General features: G+C 32.1%; 2 protein-coding genes, 1 long non-coding RNA gene and 1 pseudogene across 5 annotated transcripts; 1 reads left to right on the top strand and 3 right to left on the bottom strand.

Moving 5' to 3' along the window:
- Positions 1-4,029: 4,029 nt before the first annotated feature.
- Positions 4,030-5,990, bottom strand: LOC104724270 (phenolic glucoside malonyltransferase 1 pseudogene; annotated as a pseudogene). The gene has a single exon (XR_015572297.1). The product of XR_015572297.1 is annotated as a phenolic glucoside malonyltransferase 1 pseudogene (transcript).
- A 3,696-nt stretch (positions 5,991-9,686) lies between these two features.
- On the top strand, positions 9,687-11,842 carry LOC104724269 (uncharacterized). Its single transcript, XR_015572296.1, has 6 exons — positions 9,687-10,049; positions 10,164-10,308; positions 10,577-10,709; positions 10,803-10,878; positions 10,982-11,047; positions 11,127-11,842. It is a non-coding gene; the product is annotated as an uncharacterized LOC104724269 (long non-coding RNA).
- Positions 11,843-17,618: 5,776 nt separating this feature from the next.
- Positions 17,619-21,911, bottom strand: LOC104724268 (ABC transporter B family member 27). The gene is made up of 17 exons (XM_010442732.2): positions 21,588-21,911; positions 21,083-21,145; positions 20,971-21,006; positions 20,812-20,886; positions 20,579-20,703; positions 20,378-20,477; positions 20,049-20,220; positions 19,844-19,962; positions 19,639-19,749; positions 19,414-19,558; positions 19,203-19,335; positions 19,043-19,118; positions 18,747-18,812; positions 18,563-18,670; positions 18,371-18,478; positions 18,062-18,259; positions 17,619-17,969 (listed from the first exon to the last, which is right to left on the bottom strand). The coding sequence occupies exons 1-17, from the start codon at positions 21,660-21,662 to the stop codon at positions 17,760-17,762; spliced, it is 1,920 nt and encodes a 639-aa protein (XP_010441034.2). The 5' UTR covers positions 21,663-21,911; the 3' UTR covers positions 17,619-17,759.
- Positions 21,912-22,694: 783 nt separating this feature from the next.
- On the bottom strand, positions 22,695-25,589 carry LOC104724267 (putative receptor-like protein kinase At5g39030). Of its 2 annotated transcripts, XM_087471880.1 has the most exons (2): positions 24,919-25,536; positions 22,695-24,789 (listed from the first exon to the last, which is right to left on the bottom strand). In XM_087471880.1, exons 1-2 carry the CDS (start codon positions 25,288-25,290, stop codon positions 22,852-22,854), a joined length of 2,310 nt encoding a protein of 769 aa, XP_087328006.1. In that variant the 5' UTR covers positions 25,291-25,536; the 3' UTR covers positions 22,695-22,851. The 2 variants fall into 2 exon arrangements, with proteins under 2 accessions (XP_087328006.1, XP_010441031.1); XM_010442729.3 differs by having other exon boundaries at positions 22,695-25,589.
- Positions 25,590-26,333: the final 744 nt, after the last annotated feature.

Genomic DNA, 26,333 nt, shown 5'->3' with positions numbered 1-26,333 from the left:
CGAACATTTTTGATGTATAGAAAAACATAGAATCTAGAACAAGGTGATCAATCCAATTCCAGCATTAACAACATATGAATCGAAGAACCACAAAGAGATAGAATTCCCTAGCAGACGATTAAATCATTGAATCTAAAAGCAAATCAAAAGACTCTAAAAACACATTTATATCATGGTTAAGAATCATAAAAACCATGATATATCAACTCCTACTAACTTAGATTCTTGCTTTCCCTCAAGCAAAACAAAAACCTTTGCCAAGGAAAGAGGTTTGAAAACAAAAACCTTTAGAAGCACTTATAGTCCAATTATGAAGTATTTCATTTTAAGAGGTAAAACAATCATTTGTAAGTTTTTTTTAACTAACTTAACCTTACATTAAAAACCTATGTACCATCTTCTACATGATTTGATGTTTACAAAGAGTTTAACTAAACCATGTAAAATTAAAATTTGAGAAAGCATATATAAATGTATGAGTTAAAATCAATGCAAAAAGGGTTAACTCAACATATTAGTCATTCAATAATGTCAAATTACATTTTTTAAAATCCGAAGAAGTTGCTAATACGAGGAAAAGTAGTCCCAAAATTCGTACCAAATTAGTCACAAGAGAGTAGTTACATAGTCGTAACATTTTTTAGTTACATTTTCGTCACAAATAATGACTCTTTTGTGACACAAAAGTACGAGTCACAAACCAATATTCTAGATTTATTAACTTTGAGATCTAAATACAATAATCATAAGACTTTGAAGCACTTATTCCAATTGTGAAGTATATTTTTAATTTTAAGTGTATCTTTAATTTTAAGAGGTAAAACAATCATTTGTTAAGTTTTTTTCTATCTTACATAACCTTACACTAAAAACCTATGTAACATCTTATACATGATTTGTTGTTTACAAATTTTTTAACTAAAACATTTAAAAATGAAAATATTTAGAAAGAGTATATAAGTCTATTAGTTCAGATCAATGTAAACAAAAGTTAACTCAACATATTAGTCATTCAATATTATCAAATTACATATTTTACATCCCGAGGAGTTGTTAAGGAGATGCAAAGCAGACTCAACATTCGTAGCAAACTAGTCACAAGAGAGTAGAAACATAGACATAAAAAAAATTTGTTGCATTTTTGTCACAAACAGTGACTCTTTTGTGACACACCATTATAAGTCACAAACCAATATTCTAGATTTATTAACTTTGATATCTAAATACAATAGCAATAAGCATATAGAAGCACTCGTCTAATTGTGAAGTATATCTTTCGTTTTAAGAGGTAAAAAAAGTCAAACTCACATAATCATACTTTAAAAACATATGTAACATCTTCTACATGATTCGTTTTTATCTACAACATGTAAACTTTAAATATTTTTAAAGAATATGTAAATTATTAGTTCAAATCATTGCAGAATTGTTAACTTAACATATTAATCATTCGATATTATCAAATTGTAATTTTTAAATCTCGAGGAGTCGCTTAGGGGATGCAAAGTAGTGGCAACATTCGTAGTAAATTAGTCGCAAGAGAGTAGCAACGTAGTCATAACATTTTTCAGTTGCATTTTCGTCACAAACAGTGACTCTTTTGTGATGCACAAGTATGAGTCACAAAACAATATTCTAGATTTATTAACTTTGAGATGGAATAAGCATTTAGAAGCACTTATACTCTAATTGTGAAATATCTCTTTCGTTTTTAAGAGGTAAAATAATCATTTGGTAAGTTTTTTTTCAAACTTACATAGCCTTAATAAACATATGTAACATCTTCTACATGATTTGTTTTTTTCAAAAAGTTAAACTAAAACATGTAAAATTAAAATATTTAGAAAAGAATATATAAATGTATTAGTTCAAATAAATGCAAAAATGCTTAAGTCAACATATTAGTAATTCTATATTTTCAAATTGCAATTTTAAATCTGGAGGAGTTGATAAAATGAGGCAAAGTAGTCGCAACATTAAGACTCTTCTGTGACGATAGATAAAATTCAGTAAAAATAATTAGTACTATTCTTAGGTTGCAAAATAGTCACTTATTTATGGCTATATGCCGATTAATTATATCCGTCGTAAATGTGCGACTCTTTTGCATCTGTTGTCATGGTAGTCGTTAAGTAGTCTCAAAGTAGTAATAAAGGCGTCACAAATATTTGCGACTACAAAAAGTCACAAAATGTAATCCCAAAATGCATGTTTTCTTGTAGTATTGGGGATGATGACTAAGTCGAATAAAATCAATGATGCTTAATTTTGGAGTGAAAATATTTAGTAAACACGTATGAAACTACATCTGGCCTTTAGTTAATGATGCTTAATTTTTCTTAATATTCTTTTTAACATTTTTTTAAAAATTGTATTAACATCTTATGATATTTATTTTGTTTTTATTCTGAAGTGTGAAGTTGGAATTAATCTTTTTAAGTTTGTAAATTTAAAGCTTTCTATTAAGATTGCCTAGACACTAAATAGAAGATCATTGCCTACACTTAGCTCCTAACAATTTCTTGAACAGTTTTGAAAATGGAATAATCAACTTCACTTTTTACAATGTTTAATATTATTTTACGTCTAAGATTAATATCAGGTCTTCAATCCAAAAAATGAATAACTGGCTAAAAGGATAAGAATAATAAAATGACGGATATGACAAAAACAAATAATACTAAATTTTAATACGGACAATCATAAATCTTTTTTTTGCAACTGAATTTTTGGTATTTTAGACTGGAAATCCAATATTTAGGTATGAATCCCCTATATAATAAAATGGAAGTACACAACATTATTTTGTAGACTATATAATTTTAATAAGTTGGTTACAAATAGGTTATATATTAAATTTTATATTATTTGTATAGTCTGGATTTATTGTTTCCAAAAATTTTGAAGATAATATTCTAAAGAATCATTTGATATCATCTAACTTACCATATTAATTTCTTTTATTAAATTATTCATCAAATAAAGTCATTTGATATCTAACTTAACATATTAATTTGTTAATTATTATTATACTTCACCTCTCATTTTTATATATGAGTCTATTTTGTTAAACAAATAAATTATTATATTATTTATTATAATTAAAAAAGTAGTTTTATTTCTGGATATACCATAAGTTGAATTTTTAAAAACAAATATAAATGATTCATTCTATAAAATATTCAATTTTTATTAATATTATTCTTTAAAATAATATCTATTTAATTAAAAAATTTATTGAGTAACGGGTCAAAATTTGAATATTTAAATCCAATTTCATACTTTTTGTTGAATTTTATAATTTTATATAATATAAGAAACTTTAAATAATTTATTTTGAAATATTTTTAAAATATTTTTAAAATATTGAAACTTGATATTAAAGTTAGAAACTATAAACACTCTAAATTGGTTTGTTATAACAATGTCAATAATATGTCACTATAATTTGAAAGAATTTCAAAAAACCAAGTATATTAAAACAAAAATTATAACAATATATTAAATTACTCATAATATAATAACTCGCTTTTTAAAAACCAAATTCTCAAAATTATGTCTTATAATGACATTCAAGTCAGGAGGTAGAATATACATTGTTGAAATAACTTCACATACATAAACTAATACAACATATTAGAATTTTATTTTAAAATAGAAAATATACAAAATTTGTATAAAATAAATTTTAACCAGTGTTATAGCACGTGTAATTATCTATAATCATTAACAATATAAAACTTACAAAATAAATATCTTTTTCAAGTCATCATATTTTGCATATGATTTTATTGCATAATATTTTATCCAAAAAACTTTTAAAAACAATCACATAAATTATATTTTATAAAAAATTACAATATCAATAAAATAAATTTCAACTCGTGCTCTAGTATGTCTTAATCTAGTATCTGGTATTTTGGTTCAGATATCTGGTATTTAGGTATGGATATCTGGTATTTTTGTTTCTTTTTATTTGCAAGTCTTCGAATATTCACAAATAATCAGATTTTTAACAGATATCCAAAATTTTTGAATAAGGATATTAAAATCATAGAAATTAGTGATATGAATGCATATATGGATATCCTGAAACCCCCAAATATCCGCTCGCCTAATACATATATCAAACTAATGACCTTCATGAATTTTTTCAGTATAACCAACGGATATTTTGGTACTACTGGCTTTGTGAGCAATATAAAGGTGGTTCCGAAGCCGTTGGGCACAACCCGCCTTCTTGACTATATAAACACGGACCATTGGAAACAAACACAACGATTGAAAAAAACATGTGACTGGATTACTTATTCTTATAGAAGAAAAATGATTTAATCTTTGAGGCCGTTATGAAGCAAATCAATGAGAACAGCCATTTCATGTTTCTTGAGAGAGAAGCCAACCTCCACACCGCCATTTCCATCTCTACTCTCCGCTAAGGAAATCGCTTCGCCTTGATCAATCGACACAACCACCATTTTCTCCGGTCTTCCCCACCCGAAATCCAACCCGTATACTCCGAACCGGGTCGAATCCGCAACAGACAGAACCTGTGCTCCTGGTGGAAGAGTCGCAAATGCTCCCAAAATCTCTGGGATCTTCCATGCTGTACTCTCATCCAATGCCTCAACCAAATCACTAACCATACTCGCAGCAGCTAAAAACCCTTCTTCACTCATAAAAGTCTCTGCCTTTAACGGCATCTTAAAAGAAGCAGAGACACAATTGCCGAAATAACTCGATGGAACCGGCGGAACCATGAGACTTCGACAATCCACCGCGAATCCGTACCCGACTGGTCTATTCGGATCACCGCCTCGAGCTTTGATCATACACGTCAAAACGTACGAGTAAACAATCACAAACGTCGATAAGCGAAGCTCCTTTGGTGATGATGAGACAGAGGATTCTCTCTTGAGTTGTTCTCTAAGCTTTTGAATGTCTTCTCTAGTGAGATTGAGAGTGTACCTGACGACGTCGGGACCTATCTCAGGCGACCGCAAGAGCTTTAAACTCTTGGGGTTTTCTGGTTCTTTACCACCGGTGAACGTTTTGGCTGCTGAGTGCCAAGCGTTCAAGATCTCAGTATCCAAATCCGTCGGGCTTTTTATGACCGTACGGTCGTAATTTGGGATTAGATCCTCCGGTAGAGAAGAATCTTGATTTTTACATGCGTGCGCCCAAGATTTGAGAAACATGGTTGTTGTTTTTCCATCTAAAACGGCATGGTGTGCGTTTATGCCGATGCAAAACCCTTGGTTTGGAAATAACGTGATTTGAAACGACACGGCGGAGGCTGAGTCGTCGGAGACATGTAGCTCCGGGACTAACGGGTGTAACTCGGCGGTCGGGTATGGTTCGTTTCCGGTTAAACGTGAGAAGTCGGCGTTTGACTCGGCGACGGTGAATGAAACGGCGTCGTTTGGGGTGTATACGATACTTGGTTTGGTGTCAAGTTGTTCCCAAACGAGTTTGCCGGCGAGTGGGAGGTAGTGAGAGAGGGATGAGGAGAGAGAGGTTTTGAGATTGGGGACGATGACTGAGTCGAAGAAAGGGCGAGTTGCGTCGGTGAGTGTGTAGAAGATGACTAGTTCGACGGGGTGGAGTTTGTACCAGAAAAGGTCGAAGAAGGTGAGTGGGAGAGCTACTGGCTCGGACGAGTCGGGGTTTGAAGGGGAGACTCGTGCCACCTCGATGATAGTAAGTGATGAAACCATTTCTTTGGTCACCATTATGTGTTGTGAGATTGGTTTACTCCTCCGATGATAATAATATATATACAATGAATAGGAATTTGATATCACAAAATAAAAAATGATAGGAGGAATTCAATTTTGTTTCAAACAAGAAAATAATAACAAATAATAAGTACACTACCAAAACAATAGAAGGATATTCGTTTTTTAAAAAACAGAAAGGATAACAAAAAAGATCTAGAAGTACGTATTGAAGTATGAATTCAAGCTGGTCAAATGGTGCACAGAAAAAAAAGAAAAGAATTTAACCTGGTCAATGGTAAATGATTTTCAGAAAGAGTATTAGATGTATTTCCTTTTTTTTTTGGGTCAAATATATCTTTAACACTTTCTATAATACTCTATATATATCTTTAATTTTCAAAAAGATTTAGTTTTTATAATAGTTTCTTTTTATTTATGAATATAAAATTACATACATGAAAAAACCGTTTGTAAATAAAATAGTTCATTATCTTTTTAATTGATTTCATTATCATTTTCAAAATCATGTTATGGAAGTATAATATATTTTTTATCTGTTATTATTTATTCTTCAAAGTAAATTTTACTGGTTATGTATATTTTTGGATGTCTGAAATAAGTTTCAGATAACCTACAATAGTACGACACAAGGAGCTCAAATAAGTTGAAATATCATCCAAAAATGGTAAGTTTGATGTTGAAAGGAGCTTCCACCGGACCAGCATTATCGAACTATCAGGAGAAGTACACGACTTATTAATACAAGTTTTATTAGCACCTTTTATTAGCACCTTATACAGTAAAACCTCTATAAATTAATACTCTATAAATTAATAAACACTATAAATTAATAAATTTTGCTGTTCCAAGTCGGGCCAGTGTAAAAATTAACAATATTCGATAAGATAATAAGATAATAATTTTTTCGAAATCTCCTTATAAAATATGGTCCCAATAATATCATAAATTAATAATTATGTAAATTTCTATATATATATATATATATACTGATATAATAGTGTATGTTTCTCCTAAAGCTCAATTCTATAGAACAATTGTAGTGTTGTATTTTCAACCTATAATCATATCTCTAAAATATTTTATAACATGCCATACAAATAATTAAATTTAAAGTTTTAATTTTTAGATATGCATCATTTACAATTTGATAATTTGATAGATTATTAAAATAGGAGAATTGATATTATTATTCATAGATTTGAATTTATGTGTCTCATGTGTATAAGTCAATTTGTCTATAATATTTGTAATTTATTGTAAATAATGCTTTCTAAATATTACAAGTTCAATTCCTAAACCATAAAATTTATAACATCCGAAAGTTTAATCTTATTTTGCTATAGTTATTCCAATTCATAATTTTTTAAAAAATAAACAATTAAAAATATATCTATAAATTAATAATTATTAATTTACACTATAAAATAATAATTATTAATTTATAGATAAATTAATATCACTATAAATTAATAAAATATCTTAGTCCCAACATTATTAATTTATAGAGGTTTTAGTGTAGAAAGCTACGAGCGCCAAACTTATCCCGTAGATAGTTATTGCATTAAGCCAACATATGGACAATTTCAAATACCACACATTACTAAACCACTCAAAACGATGATATACAATAGAGTCGTCCTATTTAGTTTTAAAGCTATATATGCCTAACATACATGACACTTTTCATTGATGATAGCTTTGTTTTCTCGAATAGCATGAGAATATATGCTCAATAAGCAACTTTTTTGTCGAACATTTTTTGTTTTGTTTTATACGACGGATCATATTGAGTTTTTTTGTTATTACTTGAGAAGTTTAGTAGTGGTACACGTATGTCCAATTTGAGACTTCTATTCTATCAATGTGGGATATCGAGAGGCGACTAATTAATAATATGATAAAATGATTTTTTTTATTCCTATCATTATACATTAATGAATATCTAAAGCTTGACTAAGACCATCTTCAATATTTTTTTTTATTTTTTCTTCTAAAATAAAGGATCTATATAATAGAACTGAGTTTTGTTCCAATGGATTTCTCTATTTTTTTCTCTATAAAAAATATTCCAAATAAATTCTATATTTATTTTACAAGTAACACCTTTTATTTATAAAAATTGCAAACTAACCCATTTTACTTTAAATTTTGTAACATTTTCATAAAATTATCTTTTGCAAATGGTTTCTCAATATTTTAGAATAATTATTTTTAATTAAATTTATATTATTAGTTCTTAAAAATATTTATTTAATTTATTTTGGTCATAAATAAAAGAAGTTAAAGATTAAGAAGATTACTTTATAAATAAAATAATTCAACTTTATTTATAGAGGAAAAATAGAATTCCTTTATATATAGAGGAAAAAAATAACAATTCCTATTAAAGAGGTGAAAATAGAAATGAATTGGAACAAAAATTACTTTATAATAGAGTTTAGAGGCAAAAATAGAGAACCATTGAAGATGCTCTAACAACCTCTAATAGCATCTCCAACCACCTCTCAAACCCTCAAATTTTAAGGGATTTTACGTCTCAAGAGACTCTTAAACTTTCAAAATTTAAGGGTTTGAACAATAAATCTTTAAATTTGAGGGTGCACTATTGAGATTCTCAAAATCTTTTACATATTTCATTTTAGTCTTTATAACTTATATATATATATATATATATATATATATATATATCTTACAAATAGTTTTATTAAATTCAATTATTTGAAATATATCTATATAAATTCAAACATAGAAATTGAAATTAAAATAATCATATATAAAAGATGTACCATAGAAAATAATTTTATACAACAATAATGCAATAATTAACCATATATGTGAGCATGATGAAAATAGTTATATTGAGTAAATTTATCTTTTTACATGTAATTTTATTTTATGTTTTAAAAAAAAAAATATTATTTTGTTTTATCATATAAAGTTTTGTATTTTATAATATAGTTTGATATAATTTTTTTAATTGTATGTTGTATATTTATTTATAAAAATTTTGCCATTATAACTAATTATTAATAATATTGTGGACTGTAATAAAAATATAATAAAATTTAGAAATAATTTGGAGGGAATACAATTGGAGTAAGTGACTAAGAAATACTCTAAGAAAAATCGTGATTTGTAGGCCTACTTAAAGCAGCTGCCCAACTTTTTGTCCGATGAAAAGAAAGAAGAATATCACAAAAAATTTTGGCCGACTTATCAAAGTTTTTTGATATTGACTTATCAATTTTTCAATAAATTTTAAAATATGAAAAGATAGATGTTAAACCTCGAAAAGATAGATGTTAAACCACGTGAACTGACAAATCAATGTTCGTTATATACATATATATACATGGCTATAAAATTTAGTTAAGATCTATTTGCATTTGTGAATTTGTTTCTATCAGTTGTGTGGACGTTGGAAGAATTTGATATAGCTGTCACATTTGAAAATAAGGACATAAGAATTTGAAAATCAAAAATATAATTTAAAATAAAAAAGAGTATCTTAACAACAAAATATTATTTTTTTAATATGGTTTAAATAAATAGTTAAACTTTAATTTCAAATACAAAAATAAACCGGTTTTTGTTCACTCTCTTTATTTTTAAATCTTTAATTTTTTTTATTGGTTTAAATACTTTCTAAAAGCTCTATGATATGGGGACGGTATAAATTAAGTTTCAACCAAATAAATTTTTAATTTCAAATCTATACTTTAAAAGTAGATTAACTCTCTCCCTCAGGTTGACACGTCAGCATCCAAGAGAGTGACACGTGTACTCTTCCTTCCAACAAAATAAACGAAAACAAATATGGACCTAATTCTAATGTAGTCCATTAGTGTCAAACCACTCACAGCCCAGCTGCACAGCAAAAACTTTGGCTTCGCACAAGTGCTCAGCTGGTCATATTAAAAACAAAAAACAAAAAAATAAAAGCTCGATTCAGTTTTTTAAAAAAATCCCAAATTGTCGATCTCCTCCTCGTCTTCTTCGCCATGAAACCATGGTCCAACTTGATCAATCATGCTTCATTTCTTCTACTTCGTTCCACCATAATCCAAGTGATTCTGCTTCAAATCTTCTTAGTCTAGCCTACAATCTGTTCACCGAGCACTCAACCGTCAGTCATAAAAAAAAAAGGGGTTATATCAGCGTGTTGTAATTTTGTCTGGGTATGTTCTATAATTCTGTAAAACCATATATGAGTGTTGTTATTTTGTTTCCATCGCCGGCGTTTCGACCGCCCTCCGCTCTGTCGTTGTCTCCGTTGTCTTTCCTTCTCTTACCTCTATCGATCTCTCTGTGAGTTTCCGATTCACTGAAACTTGTTGAGATCGTCTTTAAGCCACCTCATCACTTAAAGACTGTGCCACGTGTATTCTGCAGCTCACTTTCTGTTTTTTTTTTAAAGTATAGATTCGCCGATGACGGCTAATCCAGGAATGGCGTCGTTTGTGACGCAGCGGTGGTGCTGGGCTTCGATTCTCCTATTTCTCTCCTTGTTCGTCCAATCTTCGTCAGTGATTTACTGCGGTGGTGAAGATTGCTATGCTCTCCTCGGGTTTGTATTTCTTGTTCTGCTAATCGTTTCGAAACTCAGATTTCAAAGTTCCCAATGTTTTCTCTTGATCCGTTTGCATTGTATTTGATTTGATCTTGGTCTTAATTGTTTTAAATTGCTGATTTAGATGTACTGGTTTCAGTCATCCAGATTATGAATCGAAGAAACCTTTGTGAAACGGAACAAACTGAGTAGAAGCAAAAGAGCCTTTATTGGTTTTTGTCAGCTGACATCTGGGTTGATCTCTTCTTATTGGTCTTTATTGCAGTTCAAGCACTTCAGGTTTTGTATACTTCACTTAATAGTCCTTCACAGCTAACCAATTGGAAAAATGGTGGTGGTGATCCATGTGGAGAGTTATGGAAAGAGATTCCTTGTGAAGGCTCAACAGTTGTCACTATGTAAGAAACTCAGCTTTTCAACTTTTAAAAATTTCCACTTGCATGGATTTGATTCATTCTGGAATGTCTTATGTTTGTTGTTGTCGTGATTAGAACAGAGATATATCGGATTTAGGAGTCTCTGGCACTCTTGGATACTTGCTTCCAGGCTAATGTCACTAAGAAAATTGTATTGTCTTTGGAATTTACTCTGTTTTTCTGTTTGTTTGATCTTTGTGTGTTTTTAAGATTTTGATTTAACAATTATGGTCTCTCTCTCATTTTGGTTACAGGGATGTTAGTTGTAACACCATCCATGATACACTTCCATATCAATTGCCACTGAATCACACAAGCATGTAAAGATGTGTTTGTTCTTATAGTATTTACTCACAGTGTTCATTTTCAAACTAACAGTTGAAAGAAATTGTAATGCAGATATCTGTCGAGAAACAACCTAAGTGGTAACCTTCCATATTCCATATCTGCAATGGGTTCTCTTTCGTATATGTGTGTTTGCTATTATAGAACCATAGATTGTGAGAACTAGCATACTTCTTTTTTGCTTAGAATTAAACTTTGAAATGTTACTGTCTAGACATGTAAGTGGCAATTCACTTTCAATGTCGACAGGAGATATCTTTGCCAATCATAAGTCACTTTCAACCTTGTAAGATCTCTTTATCATAGACTTCATAGTCATCACTGCCAGTTTCTAGGTAAAGAGAATACATTTGGATGGCTTATAAAATAATCGTTGGGTCAGTCTCAGACATGAAACTCTAGCAGAGGAGGTATCACAAAATAGTTGGCTTTGCCTTTCTTGTGCTGAAATTTGAATTTTTATGGGTCAGAAATTAGTGATATGTGGTGATGTTACGCAAGATTGTAAGCATTGCTGCGTGGGGAATTGTCACAACAATGGTGGGTTTTGTTCTATCATCTCTTTTCTTATTCAAATGCGTATCAGTAAAAATACATCGCTTGCTTTGTTACTTAAACGATCCATACCATGTAATCCCCTTCCTTAATATATTTCCTCATATGCATCCTAAAAACTCTAGAACGTAATTTGCCTTTTGAGTGGTTATGTAATTGGAGTGTTTGCTTGGGTTTTTCAGTTACTTATCAAAAAATTGAATCGTTTTTGGATACTTGCCTTGTGGTGAATAATTTGTTTTCCTAACATAAATATTTCAGTAAATACAACTTAGTCGTATATACGTCATCAGTAATGCTAATTAACAAGAATTTGGAAAGGGCAATATTTTTAAAAATAAACTCTTCGGAATCGAGCGTCATAACAAACAAAATGACAGCCAATTTTTTAGATGTGGGAAAAGTATTTAAAATATATAAAGAAGTTTCGTGGTGTTTTCCGGGACAGACCATAACTGCTCAATTAACGCTTTGCCAACAAAGCTCTTTTTCAAATTAACACACCCATTTAGTAACTAACATTTAAGTGACGAAAAATAATTGACACAAATTGCATAAAATCACATAATATTGTTTAATTATATATTATTAATGCTTGACTACATATATTTAAATTTATAAATTTTATATTCATATATATAACTATTAACGTTCATATGTTATTAATCTAAATTGAATATTAGATTTTTAATTTTTGTTTATGATTTATTATTTTTAAATTTTCTCTAACATATATTTTTACATAAATTTTTATATAATATCATATATATAATGTTTTATGTTGTAAATGCCTAAACTCCAACTAGATATTTCTAGGCGCTAAGCATTGGGTCACCATTACTATTCTATAACTTATGTCCCATTTAGATCAAATACAATTGTTTAACAAGTTGTTAATTTAGTAATAGTAGTTGTTGTTACAACTGATGCGGGTGAAAAGAGGGTGTTTGCTATTGTTGTTCTTGCGGTTGTCAAGAAGAAGGAATTGAAATCCTATTACTCCTCAAACATCTATTGCAGAGTATGAAACATCCATTGAGACGACTCCTATTAAACAAACATAATATAAAAATCTACACAAAACATATCAGAAACAAACGTCAAAATACAAAAATACGAAACCAAAAAATAAATAACACAAACGAAAACAGTAACCCGCGCGTAGCGCGGACACCCACCTAGTTACCAATAATAAGCCATGATGTGCTTAGTTTGCAATTTTTTCTTACTAGTAGTATGGGTGGTATAGTAAGTAACTAATATGGGGATGAGGAGATTCGTTATTTATAATTTAATACTGTCAACTCTTTGCTATCATTTTCGTTTTGTACTAGATTAAGAGCACGGATTGAAATTCTTTTTATTTATATTATAATTTTAGAATAAAATATAATTTATATGATTGTTTTAAAAAAAAATTGGATAAAACATTATGCAATAAAATCATATGCTAAATATGATGGCTTAAAAAAACACCTATTTTGTAAGTTTTATATTGTTAATTTTGTCATTTCATTTATGAGAAATGGTTATGTTTGTTGTTTATTTTTATTTTAATTTTTGAACATGTTTGGTGAAAGTTTTTTGATATGACCCGTGCTTAGGTAAGATTTTATTTTCAACTGCACAATAATATTTCGGAAATCACGATTAAGTGTGATAAATTGCCAAGATTTTATTCTTTTTTACGCCTAACAGTATATTTTTATGTCTAACAGTATATATTTTGTAACAATAAATGGAATACTAAAGATTTTGTTTTGGAAATTATATAAATCATTGGAATATTTTCTTTAAGAAGATTTTTTGGGATATTCCTTAAGTGTATTCACATAGCCTACTTTATCCTTTTTTTTGTAATCAATTTATATTTAATCTATAACTCATTTTGTAACCAACTTATAAAAATTATATAGTCTACAGAAAATGTTATGTACTTCCGTTTTATTATATAGGGGATTTCTAAGAAATCAACATATAGCAAACAAATTATAAAAAAAAATCTGCTTATTTTAGAACTAGATAATATATACCATTCCAGCTAATAAATCTAGGGATGTATACTTTGGTACCAAAAAGGTACAAAAGTTTTGTGCCGAGTGCCCGAGTCGTATGGATTACCAATAATTCACTAGGGATCGTTGTAGATCTCTCTCTATACATTTATAATATTTTTTTGTATAATATATGGAATCTTAATATAATGTGTTAGAAAATTAATTAAGAAAAAAAGGATAATGTGTTGGAAAAATATATGGAGTTCTTATCACATATATTTCGGACGTAAGATATGACGCAACTGACGAAATGGTAAGAGGAGGGGTCATCCACACGAAAGTACTGTAGGTAGAGTTCATAACAAATTTGAATTTAATGACTGTCTTTTGCTATTACTGTCGGACACCTTACTGTGGAGCCGTTTCGAATCTGACGATATTTGCCATCATTGTCAGATACTGAAATTTTCTATTTCCCGAGAAGATTAAAGAAGTGGGACGAAATCAAAAACAAAAGACCAATTACAATTTTAAAAACAGAGAAAAAACATATACAAAACAAATAAAAATTTTGGTATCATGACAAAAAAAATTACTTTCAACACATTCTTTCAATTTCATGATGTAAAGATTTTTCCAATCACAAAGTTAATTATTAGTATAAGAATGGTTCATCTTCCACGAACTAATTCTTCTAGATTAATATATTGGATAATATTAATGAATATCATAATTTTGGAAAAAAAAAAGTAAATACCACATTGTCAGAAAAGTTTGGTAAATACCATTTTCAAGAGAAGGAAAAAATCAAAATTGTTTTTAAACAAAAGACAAAAGTACAACAACGTACTGCTATTTGTGAAAAAAACATGTGAGTTAATAAAAATATCAATATATACTAAAACAAAAAGCGTATCATTTTTTTTTTAAAAGTGTTTTCATATTAAAAATCGTGTTTTCAAACGAAAGCATATGTAATCTTCATAAATAACGTGTAATTTAAGAAAATAGATTATTAAAGAGAGAGATATTATGTTGTTACGTGTAATTTGATAAAGTAGCGTGTTGTCCCGTGTAATTTGATAAAATAGCGTGTTACAAAACAAAATGCCATGAATTAAATCAAAAATACACGACGACGAAAATTGAAATCCAAAGACATATAGTGAGATATCTTCTGCAATTTGAAGGAGAAAAACCGAAAAGAATAATTAAGCAGGAAAATGAAGAATTGATGTTGTTTGATGTGTTTGTAAAGTCAATTGTGAAAGAAGAGAGAATAAGAGAGCATGAGGAAAGAGAAGAGAGAGAAAAAGTAATAGAGAAAGTTGAGTGGATATGAGAGCACGAGGGAAGAGAAGAGAGAGAAAGAGTAATAGAGAAAGCTGAAAGAGAGAAAGAGTGCATAAGGGAAGAGAGAGTGTGGAAAAAAAATGACGTGATATTTAAAAAAAAACATATAATATATGTAAAAAAAACATGTAATTGTATTTGGAGAGAGAGTATTCTCTGATAAATACTGTATAATTGTGGTATTTTCTTAATTATATTTTGTTTTTGTGGTATCTATTATATATTCTCTAATATATTTTTGTTTTTTAAAGGAGCCACAAGCTGACTAATAATCACTAGTAATTTAGAATACTCAGTGGCCGAGACAGAAAAATAATTTTCAATAAGGATCAGAAAAATCATAATGTGCAATGTTTCTGTATAATGATTAATGAATATGAGGAAAGTTCAATGTTTCTTTTTTCGTTAAATCAAACGCATATTCTGTATAATGAAACATTCGTTGGACTTGGATCATTTTTCTCATTATAAAACAAACCCATTCCAATTCAAAAAATATATAGTAATTTTTGAAAGTATTTATAAATTCTTTCATTAACTCGATAATTTTTAAATTATAACTTTTTCAGGAATTCATATTTTTCATTAACTTTTTTTTTCTGGTTGTAATTAACAAGAAATTCTTAACAAAGTTTGAAAACAAGTAATTCTTAAACACATAACAATAAAAAAATAGTAAAAGAAAAAGAGAAGAGCAAAGTAAGAGGAGGTATTGAAGTTGTATTTTAAAGGATTTGGTGGGATTTGAATATTTTAGGTTTTTGCAAGATTTAATTGGCTTTTAGAAGATTTATGGTTATTTGTTAGAGTTTTTATATATTTTCCTAAAAATACTTTGTGATTTGGTGAGATTTTATTATTAGATTTTGGGAGATTTTAGGATACTTTATAACAAAAAAAAAAATTGCCAACTCAGATGACGATGATGGATGCTCTCGACTTCTCATCGATTTGTCATGAGATTGACCGTTCAATCAGCGAATTAATCGCTTACCTCGCACCATTTGCCTCCAACGTCGGAAACCACCATTTTGACAGGTTTAACGACTAGCAATTCACGTCTGTCTTCAGCGACTACATACACAACAACCACAATCATCACCATCACAACAACAACTTCAACGACAATATCTACGGTAATACGCCGTCCAATCACAATAGCATTAGCAGTGATAATAGCAAAGAAACACCACCAGGTCAAGAGGAAAGGCTCGTCGAGGTTGTTGAAGACATTGATGACAACGTTGTTGTTAGAGGTTGAGTTAAGATTAGGACCAGGGAATTGACCGTTGATGAGAATCACCTTTTGAGGAACACCGAGAGGTGAGGCAGTTCTGTATGTCACGTTCCGTGTATAGAAGAAGTAAGGATCGCCGGCATACCAACACCGTCAATAACCTCCCCTCCATTTTTTTCTCTTTTTATTTAGAGGAAAAAGAGAATAATTTTGGTTTATGTGTTACGTATAATTAACCCTTTTCTACCAAAAAAAAAAAAAAATCAAAGCAAAACTCTGTTTTTGGTTGTTTGCAGTGAAAAGGATTTGTCTTTGAGTTGATTATGATCTTGAGTTCTTGTTTGTTTTAATGTGCGAGACATTATGAGTGCGTCAGTGAGATGTATTGATGAGGTTCTTGCTCTAACTTATTTGGAGGATGACTTCAAGGGTATGGAAGTTCCTGTTTCTAATAATGATTCTTGGCTCTACGATGGTAAGGATGAGCTAAACTCTGTTCTTCACGAGAGGCAGAAAGAGATGGAGTTTTATAACTCAAAGAAGGAAAGCAAAAAGAAAGCAAAGGAGAAGCAAGAAGTTGGAAGCTCATCTGATGCGAACATGAACAATTTTGATCTTGGTGATATGTCAAAGTCGATGCAGAAATTCGACCAGAAAATAACAAGCTATGAAGGAGCATAAGTGCCAGAAAACAGGTTATCTATTATCTTGAACGTTAACCATGTTTCACGTAAAACAGGTTATTCTCAGTTTAACTCTTGATGAATCAATCATCTGGTAACTTCGTGATATTTATGCCAGTGGTGGGATTGGAGCGGAGGAGTGGGGAAGAGGACGTGATGAGGTGAGACTTTTTCTGTTTCAATTTTGATTTTCCAAGAAATATCGTTTTTTTTTTATAAATTCCTGTAAAATTCTACCTCAAAAAGGTATGATTTTGAGGGAGAGCATTTTCAACTAAAAACAAATCAAAATCTCTTAGAATCATTCAAAGTAGCAGTTTTTTAAAAAGTTGTAATATTTTGAATAACACTAGATTTTAAGTAAGTTTTATAAATCATTGATTGAATAACAAGAGATTCTAGAGTAGTTTAAATAAGTTTACATAAATCCAAGTTGAATAACATAGGATTTAAAAAAAAAAAATTAAAATCATCAATTGAATAACAAGTGATTTTAAGAATACTCTAAAAACTTTTAAAATACCAAGTTCAATACCCCTCTAAGTGTTACATTTGGAATTTTTTTTGGAAGACTAGTTTGTTCCGTTTTCTTTAGATTAGACGAAGATCCATATCAGAATCTTTTTGTCCTTTTCCTTAATAGGAAAATAGAGCTTTTTACGCAAGATAACTCCGGGAACGGTTGTGGAGTAGTTTTTACAATTTATGTCAGAGAACCCTCTAGCTCAAACTGAAGGTTTCAATTTTCATAGAAAAAGAACTCTGAAGCTGTAATCTGAGATCAAATTATACAAATGGCCTCTTAGAATTGAATCTATGGGTTCTTTCTTTTTGTTTCTGTTGTCAGAAGACTGAACTTATCTCACAAGTTGGTGACAGAGGATGAACTTTGGAGCTGCCTCTTGACAAGATTGGTGTAAATTCCATTAAGGCTGAGAAGCTCATCATGAGTGCCTTTCTCAGCCACTTCACCATCTGATATAACCGCCACACAGTCTGCAGTCTTAACTGTTGATAACCTATGAGCTATCACCAGCACTGTTCTTCCTGCCATCAACGAATCCATCGCATCCTGCAAACAGATACAGAACATTAGGATATGAGTAGGTTGTTTTTGTTTTTTTAGTCTTTTTGAGTTTTGATTTCAGTGTTCTGTTTTGTTACCTGAACAAGATATTCACTTTCTGCGTCGAGTGCACTTGTTGCTTCATCAAGAAGCAAAACACTTGGGTTTGTAAGAAGCGCCCTTGCGATTGCAATCCTTTGCTTCTGTCCTCCTGAGAGCCGTAATCCTCGTTCTCCAACAACGGTTTTATACTTATCTGGAAACGCTTCAATGAACTCGTGCGCATTCGCCATTTTCTGTCACAACGTTTCATTTTGATCCCAATCAGAATGCGTGTTCAGTTCATGAATAGCCTTATGTGCCAATGAGCACAACAAACATGGAGAAGGAAAGAGAAATGTGCTTACCGCTGCATTTTCAACATCCGAAAGACTAGCTTCACCGTCAAATCCATATGCAATGTTCTCTTCCACTGAACAGTTGAAAAGAATTGGTTCCTGGCTTACAATGCTGATCTGAAATGAATACAATCCAGGGTAAGAAAAAGTCCAAATTTGGGTTCTACCAAATATGCATAAACATGAAAAAGAATTGTTTACCTGTTTGTGAAGGTACTGATGAGATATTTCCATCAAAGAAACTCCATTAAGCAAGATCTTTCCCTTGATAGGATCATAGAATCTCTCAATCAAATTGGCTATGGTTGTCTGCACATAGCAAATGAAAGATATGAAAAACATTCAATGGACCTTGCGAGAGAAGTGGCTCTCGTTATGAACTTACTTTTCCTCCACCACTTGGTCCTACAAGTGCAACTTTTGAACCTGGTGTCAACCTCAACGATATTCCCTGCAAAAGTTTAGGTGTTTCAAGCATGGTTATAATTGTAACAGCTCTACAAATCCAGTTCCTCAAAAATATATAGTCATGGTTCAAGAATCTGTTCTGGAGTATAAAAATTTCAAAAACCATACTAATTGTTTGTGAGTTGAGCCTTGAAGGATACAAGTTTCTTCTGAAAGTATTATGATCTAACCCGTGATATAGAAACAAAAGTACAAAGAAAGATTTAGTGTTACCTTGAGTATCATGTGACTAGGCCGAGAAGGATAAGCAAACCAGACATCATTTAATTCCACATCTCCATCAGGATTACTGCAATCATAATATCTCTCAGGATTATAAACCGTTCTTATGATATATAAAATTTAATTAAGGAGTATGAGAGCAAAATCTTACCCGACCGGACACTTATCTCCTGAACTTGGCATGCTAGAAACACGGTCTAAGATCTGAAAAACACGTCTACTAGCACCTGCAGCTTTCATTGCAGTTGTGTACAAACTCGACAAAGAAGATACCGAGGAACCAACTGTCAAAACAATATCTTAGTTTAATACAACAGTTCTCTCAAAAATCTCAGATCAAGAAACACGAATGCAAATGAAACCTGTGAGGCTATAAAGAATGAAGGAAGTGAGTGCTCCAACGGTCATGGAACCATATATTGTCAAGTATGCTCCATAACTAACAACCGTAATAACAGATAATGTGAAAGCTGCGTTTAGTCCACCGAAGAACAACCCGACAAGTACCTAAATCACCCCAAAATATATCTTCTCAAAGACACATCAAACATCAAAAAGTTAAATTTGATTAGTCCACAAAAACTTACAGCTTGTTTGAGTCCTAGCTTCAGAGTCTCATCGACTTTCTCGGAATATTGTGATACCATATAGCTTTCTTTCGCAAAAGATCTAACAGTTCGGATTGCACCAAAAGATTCCTAAATAGTAAATATTGATCCAATTAATCTAAAATAATGAACTGAGAAAATAAACATTGATAAGCAATGTATGAAAAAAAAGCAGAGTTAAAACCTCAGCAATTGATGCAGCAACAGCAGCTGCAGCTTGAGTTGTGTGTGAAAGTTCACGGAGATAGCGGCCAAACTGTTTCACAGCAACTGATATTACCGGAACTACTACGAGTGCCAACACTAAAAGCATGATTGATGAACAAGAAGATAAGTCGGTCTGTAGCTATGAGTACAAAATCTGAAAAAAGATATAAGAAGCTTCTTACATGTTAATTTCCAAGATGATGTAAACATGAAACCAACTCCAATAAGCGCAGTTGTTACATTTCGAAGAGCTTCAGAAAGATTTGTAGTAGCAGCGTTTTTTATGATTTGGGTGTCTTCCGATAGTCTACTTAAGAGTTCTCCGGTTTTTGTGACATCATAAAACGCTATTTCCTGTTAGGAAGAGGACAACAAAACATTTTTTTCAATCAAGTTCTGGTAGAGTTAGTTCATTAGACATTAAAATTCACAAACATTGCATGAACGACTAACTAAAAGAATAAAGACAAAGGATAAAGCAAATCATAAAAAAACCTTGAAAAATGTTTACCTGATGCATAAGGTGTTTGAACAGATCCTTTCTCAGTCGAGCCACAACTCTTTCGCTGGCAGAGTTAAACAGCCACGACCGCAAAGCCGTGCATACCGATCTAAAGAACCACAGTTATAGAAAAAGAAGTATGAGTTAGACAAAACCAAAACTCCAAAGACCAAGAGAGGACTAATGAAATACTTTGAAAATGCAAATTACCCGATTACAACGATAAGCAAAATGATTACAACGGAGTTTCTAACAGCGATCAAGGATTCAGTTTGCTTTTCAGGAGTCTTGACATCTCTGGATACAATGTCTATAATCATCCCACCAAACTTTGGCTACATAACATAAAAAAAATTCAGCTTTCGTTGTTCAGACTATTCCAGTTCAGAGAGCAACCAAGATAAAATAGATATGAAGTTGGAGATCAAAGAGATGAGACATACAACAAGGAGATTAGTAGTTGAACCTATCAACAAAGCAATGGTACCAATCACTAGCTTTCCCGCATCAGGCTTTGCCTGCAACCAAAATATTTGAGTATTGATGTATCTTTACATAAGAATGTTATACTATACACCTTTTTATAACAAAGAATCACTCACCAAGGCAAAGACTCTACCAAATCCAACATTTGCTGCCTGAAAAACCCAAAAATAAGATACTTATCACTTCTATACATGAAAAGTTTCTGTAAAAAACAGTAAAAACAAATACCTCAACTGCACCATGCTCAAGATCATTTGTACCATTTTCGCTTCCATTCTCTTTCGTTTTATACTGCATACAAGTGCCATGTAAACAAACTAATAATTAGAAAACTTTGTAAACAAGATTTTCACTGAAACATGAGAATTCTTTATTTGGCAAAATCTAATCAAGAATCAAACTTTAAGAATATTACTTCCGTTGTAACAATTGAATCATTCAAATCAAATGATCACTTGGTCAACTGAGAACCAAATACTTCAAATACTAACCACACTCTCTTGGATTTGAAATTGTAATTTCAATTCACATGACACTGGAAATAGAACCAGTCACCACAATTTTTCTAATAACAGTGAACAAACTAAAAACTTTCTGATAAATTGCATCCAGTTCCAGAAACTAGGAGACGAAAGGTCCAAACTTTAAATCGATCATGAAACATTACGGAAGCAAGAATCATCAGACATGAGAGTATGAGAGTGAGAAACAAGAAAGGGTTAATGGAACGAACCTGATTCTGCAACAGAGGATCTCTGTAGCTACTACCTTTACTTGACCCACCAGTCAAGAGTCTCTTGTTGCCCATCTCAAACGATAGAGAAAAAGGCTCAACCTTTTTGTTTTGGGTTTCGATAGAGAGAACTTTAAAGGATTCTTATATCTTTCTAAGCCATGAAAAAAAACGAATTGGTGTTTTTGTTCTTTCCACAAGTTGGTTTCTTCTTCTTCCTGGTAATTTTGGGAATACAGAATATTTATTAATATATTTTTTTTTTATTAAATGAAATCTGCTTTAAAGTTATTGTCAAGAGTCAAGACTTTAGTTGGTAAGCGCAAACATAATCCATTACTTTTTCAATATTTATAATTTTTTTTTTCAGTGTAGGTGATTGTTTACAGGAAAATGGCGTTTTTCATAACGAAAAATGTTAAAAAAAATATTACAAAATTTTTAAATTTAATGTTATTTAAAACACAAATTTTATAGTACATCATTTTTATCATCAACTATTGTTGATATATTTATGGATCAAGTTTTGTTGATTTGGCCAAACCAAACATATCGTTAATCTTGCTAACGGAGTAGTTACTAACAAGCGTTAATTTGGTGTTATGATTTTTTGTTAATGACAAAAAAAAGTTGTTTTTGGCCAAACTTTCAATTTTCAATTTATATAAAATTCCTAAACCGAAACTCCGATCCATAATTCGAATTATAAAATTATTTTGGTAATGAAAATGACAATGATCAAAGAGAGTAAGAAACGGACCAAAACAATAATGGCTTGTACCAATTTATTATCGTTGACCAAAAAAGATTACAATTGATAAAGTTTCGACTCGTTAACAAGGCGATACAACAAGAGAGAAAAGAGAGGAAAGAGAGACCACAAGAGTTTTCTTTCCCATTTATGGGCTTTACTTCTTCCACCTCGTGCTAATGAGCTAAATAGGCCTCATGCCATTCTTTCTTGGTTTTAACACCAAACAGTTGTCTAAGAATCAAAAGTTGACTTGAATTTTGTGTCATTGAATGAACCTCTGGCAATCAGCTTCTTAAAATTATACTATGTTTGTTAAATCTAGGTTTTAGAGTCTTTAAAACTTACTATAAATGTTTTGTTCAGAAATATGATTTTATCCACCTCTATTTTATGAGAAATTAAGTACAACATTGTGTAAACTTTATACTTTATTTTTTACAATTTCTTTTATCCGAACAAGAAAAACAAATAAAATAAGGTTTTCATGCTTATAATTATCAACAATATTTTTTATCCAGTTTCCTCGCCATCAGAAAGTGAAGAAGATTCAGGAATAACCTCAGCGGAGATATGCATGGAAGGCTTAGGGGGAATTTCAAGAGCATCTAACCTTCCTTCCATCATTTCGACGACTTTGTTCATCGGTGGACGATCTGATGGGCATGGTTGGATACACCATAGTCCTACCACAATCATCTTCTTTGCAGTCTCTTTTTCTTCTTTGGTTATTTCATCACCAAATACCCATGTTTGCTCTCCATCTTCAAGATCCTTATAGATCCAATCAGGAAAGTAAGTCGAACTAGCATCAGGATCAATACTTTCTACTATTTCTTTGTTCCTTGCTCCAATCATGTCCAGGATCAACATCCCATAGCTATATACATCTGACTTATGCGAGACTCTTCCATACATTCTTGAGAACACCTCCGGTGCAATGTAACCTATAGTTCCTCTTGCGTTTATAAGTGACACAATGCTTTCTCTTTTTTCACAAAGCTTAGCCAGGCCAAAGTCTGAAACTTTAGGACAAAGATTGCCATCTATCAGAATATTCTGAGGTTTAATGTCGAAATGTACAATTCTTGTTTTGCAGCCATAATGTAAGTATTCCAGACCTCGAGCAATGCCCAACGCAATTCGATATAATGTTCTAACATCTCGAGCCAGTGACTTATTTCTAGAGATGAACTGATCGAGAGACCCATTCTCCAAAAACTCATACACAATCGCTCTTTTAGACCCTTCATAGCAGAAACCAAGAAGAGAAACGATGTTTACATGAGACGTTTGGCTCATGCTTGCGACTTCATTGATGAAATCCTCACCATTTCCCTTCAAATCTTTCAAGACCTTTACTGCAACCTTACGACCATTACAAAGGTTTCCTCCATAAACGGTTCCAAATCCCCCTTTCCCAAGTATGTGAGAAAATGACTTTGTAATTTTCTTTACTTCTGCATACGTGTACATATTCAGTAGTTTCTTGAACATGACGACACTTTTTTCCTTTCTATTCTTCCTCTTCCTCTGACGCATTGACAACATGAGAACAACAATGAAAGTCACCAGCCCAACTGCAGAACCAACGGCTATGAAGATTACCACCAGAACATGTGACGTACCTTTCATATGCTGCGGCTTTAGACGGTTTGGTGTTAAGTTCGATGATAATGGAGGATTTGGATTAGGTCCGGCTAGATTACCATCTGAGTTGTTAAGCTTGAGAATCTCTACACCATTCAGAATAACGTCATAATACGATGCATAGTCCTTAAAAGGATACAAGTCAAGTCGTAGATCAGGTCTGGGCCCACTTTCCGAACCAACATATATGCTGAAATCTAGATACACTGGAATCCGAGAACCACCACTCAGCCGAATCACGTCCATATCAAGCTTGGCAATCTGATGTTCGATGAAGATGGTGAAGACGCGCTGGTTGGGTTGTGTTACTTCCGGTAAAGTCTCACAGAAATGAAGCCTCACGAGGTAATTAAACCCAGCATCGACTGTGAATAACCATGTCATGTTAAAGTTCAGGTTTAGCTCAGGAGACCTGGCGTTACCCATTGAGCGAGACGTGGCGTACACGTATGCTGGGGCAACATACGCTGGAGTCTTTTCCGTGTAGTTGATCACTACATCTGGTATGTACCCAATGATGATTCCCGAATTTACACCGAGTAGGAACTCATCATCAGAAAGCCAGCGCCTGAACATTCCCGAATCGCCGACCTCGCCCACCATTTGTCCACCTACGTTTAAACGATAAACGGACTCTAAAGCCGTCGAGTTTTCTATCTCAAAGCCAACGTTACTACCGACTTCTGATACCATGTTGTCAAATCCTCCCTTTGAGTAAAACCGGTCAGGCATGGACACGATCTCGATACCGTTAACAAATGCTAACGATTTCTTAGCCGGCCTGAACGTGAGATTCAACCCCTGGTGAACAGGAACGATAAACTCTTTGATTAGAGTTGGCTCTCCTGTGGAAGCTTTCACCGTTAAATCAGCGCTAAAGTTAGTCAAGAGAGTGATACTGTTTACGCTGACGGAGAAGAAAGAACTGACCGCGTCGAAATCGGGTCCGTACCCGTATTGGCCCGGATAAAAATGTAACCGGATGAATTTCCAACCAGGAGAGAGTGGAAAACTGTACGTAAAATCTGATCGGAAAATCCTAGCGTTCATGTAGGGAACTTGAGGGATCCTTAATTCTTTGTATGATGCGTCTGAAGAGAACGACGTGTTGTCCGAATTCAACGGCAGAATTTTCTTCTTATCCTCTGGCATCCAAGTTCGGCCGCCGGTGTCGATGGTGACAGAGGGTTCACCGCAGTTGATGAGAATAACATCGTCTGGCTTGTATGGCGCCGTTGCTTCTTCTCCTTGGCCAGGGACGGAAACGAGAACATAGAAGACAAACAAAACGTAACAGATCATCGGAAATTCTTTTTTTAATTAGAAGGTGATAGGAGGGAGAAGAAGATAAGAGATGATACAGAGACGGAGACGGCAGCTAGAATATAGAAAACAAACAGAGCGTAACAAATCATCGGAATTGTTTTTGAAGGTGATGGAGGGAGAAGAAGATAAGAGATATAAGAGTGTATAATTGAAGTTTTAAGTCCTAGGTAGTGAGTGAGTCTATATGGGTCAACCGTTCACTAACAAAGCAAAACTAATAACACGTTTCGATGAAGTTTCTAACAAATAAATTATTAACCAAAAAACAAAAAAATGTTTCTATCAAAGAAACAAAAGATCAAAGTAATAAGCACATTGGAACCATAGATTTGGTATCTTGACGAGTTATTCATTCTTGTCTTATTCATCCATTGCTGATTTTTTATAATATAGCCGTCACATATACGTGGTTGAAATTTCTATACAAAACTTTAGCTTATGTGATTTATTCAATCCTTAAATGTATTACATTGCAAGAGTTCTCTTATATAGTTACATGAGATTAAACCTAGATTCTAGAGTGTTCTTTGATCAGCCAGCTGTGAGATATTACGTGGCATCATCTTCATCAACTGGTCCTAACACCTTGAATCGGTTTTACAATGTCACTGTCGTACTATGTCCTTCTTCCTCTGCTAACGCTTTCTTGTCTGTTGCACGTGAACGTTGCAGGGTGTTGGGCTTCTTCGTTTCATCTTGTTTGCAGGCTTTGAGCTTAGTGGGCTGACACAATGTGAGCCTCTTGACATATTTGACAAAACAGTGTCGTTTTGTGCTGTGTTCTGTACATGAACAACATATATCTTACAGCGCCAACCAAACATCCTGTTTTTTGTTTTTTTTTTCTATTAATTATATATAAAAAATTTAGTCAGTTCTTTTAGTTTTAAAGATTGTATAATCAAAATTCATAAAATGATATATTTTCAAAACGTTCTTTGTAGTTTGGCACCTTTCTATCTAACCAGCAAAACACATGAAAAGGTTTTGTGCTAATATACTGAAAATCAACGGTCCAT

This window comes from Camelina sativa, chromosome 11 (assembly GCF_030686135.1).
Source record: "Camelina sativa cultivar CO46 ecotype springtype chromosome 11, ASM3068613v1".
Lineage (NCBI taxonomy): Eukaryota > Viridiplantae > Streptophyta > Magnoliopsida > Brassicales > Brassicaceae > Camelina > Camelina sativa.
This window is presented reverse-complemented; position numbering and strand designations above follow the sequence as displayed.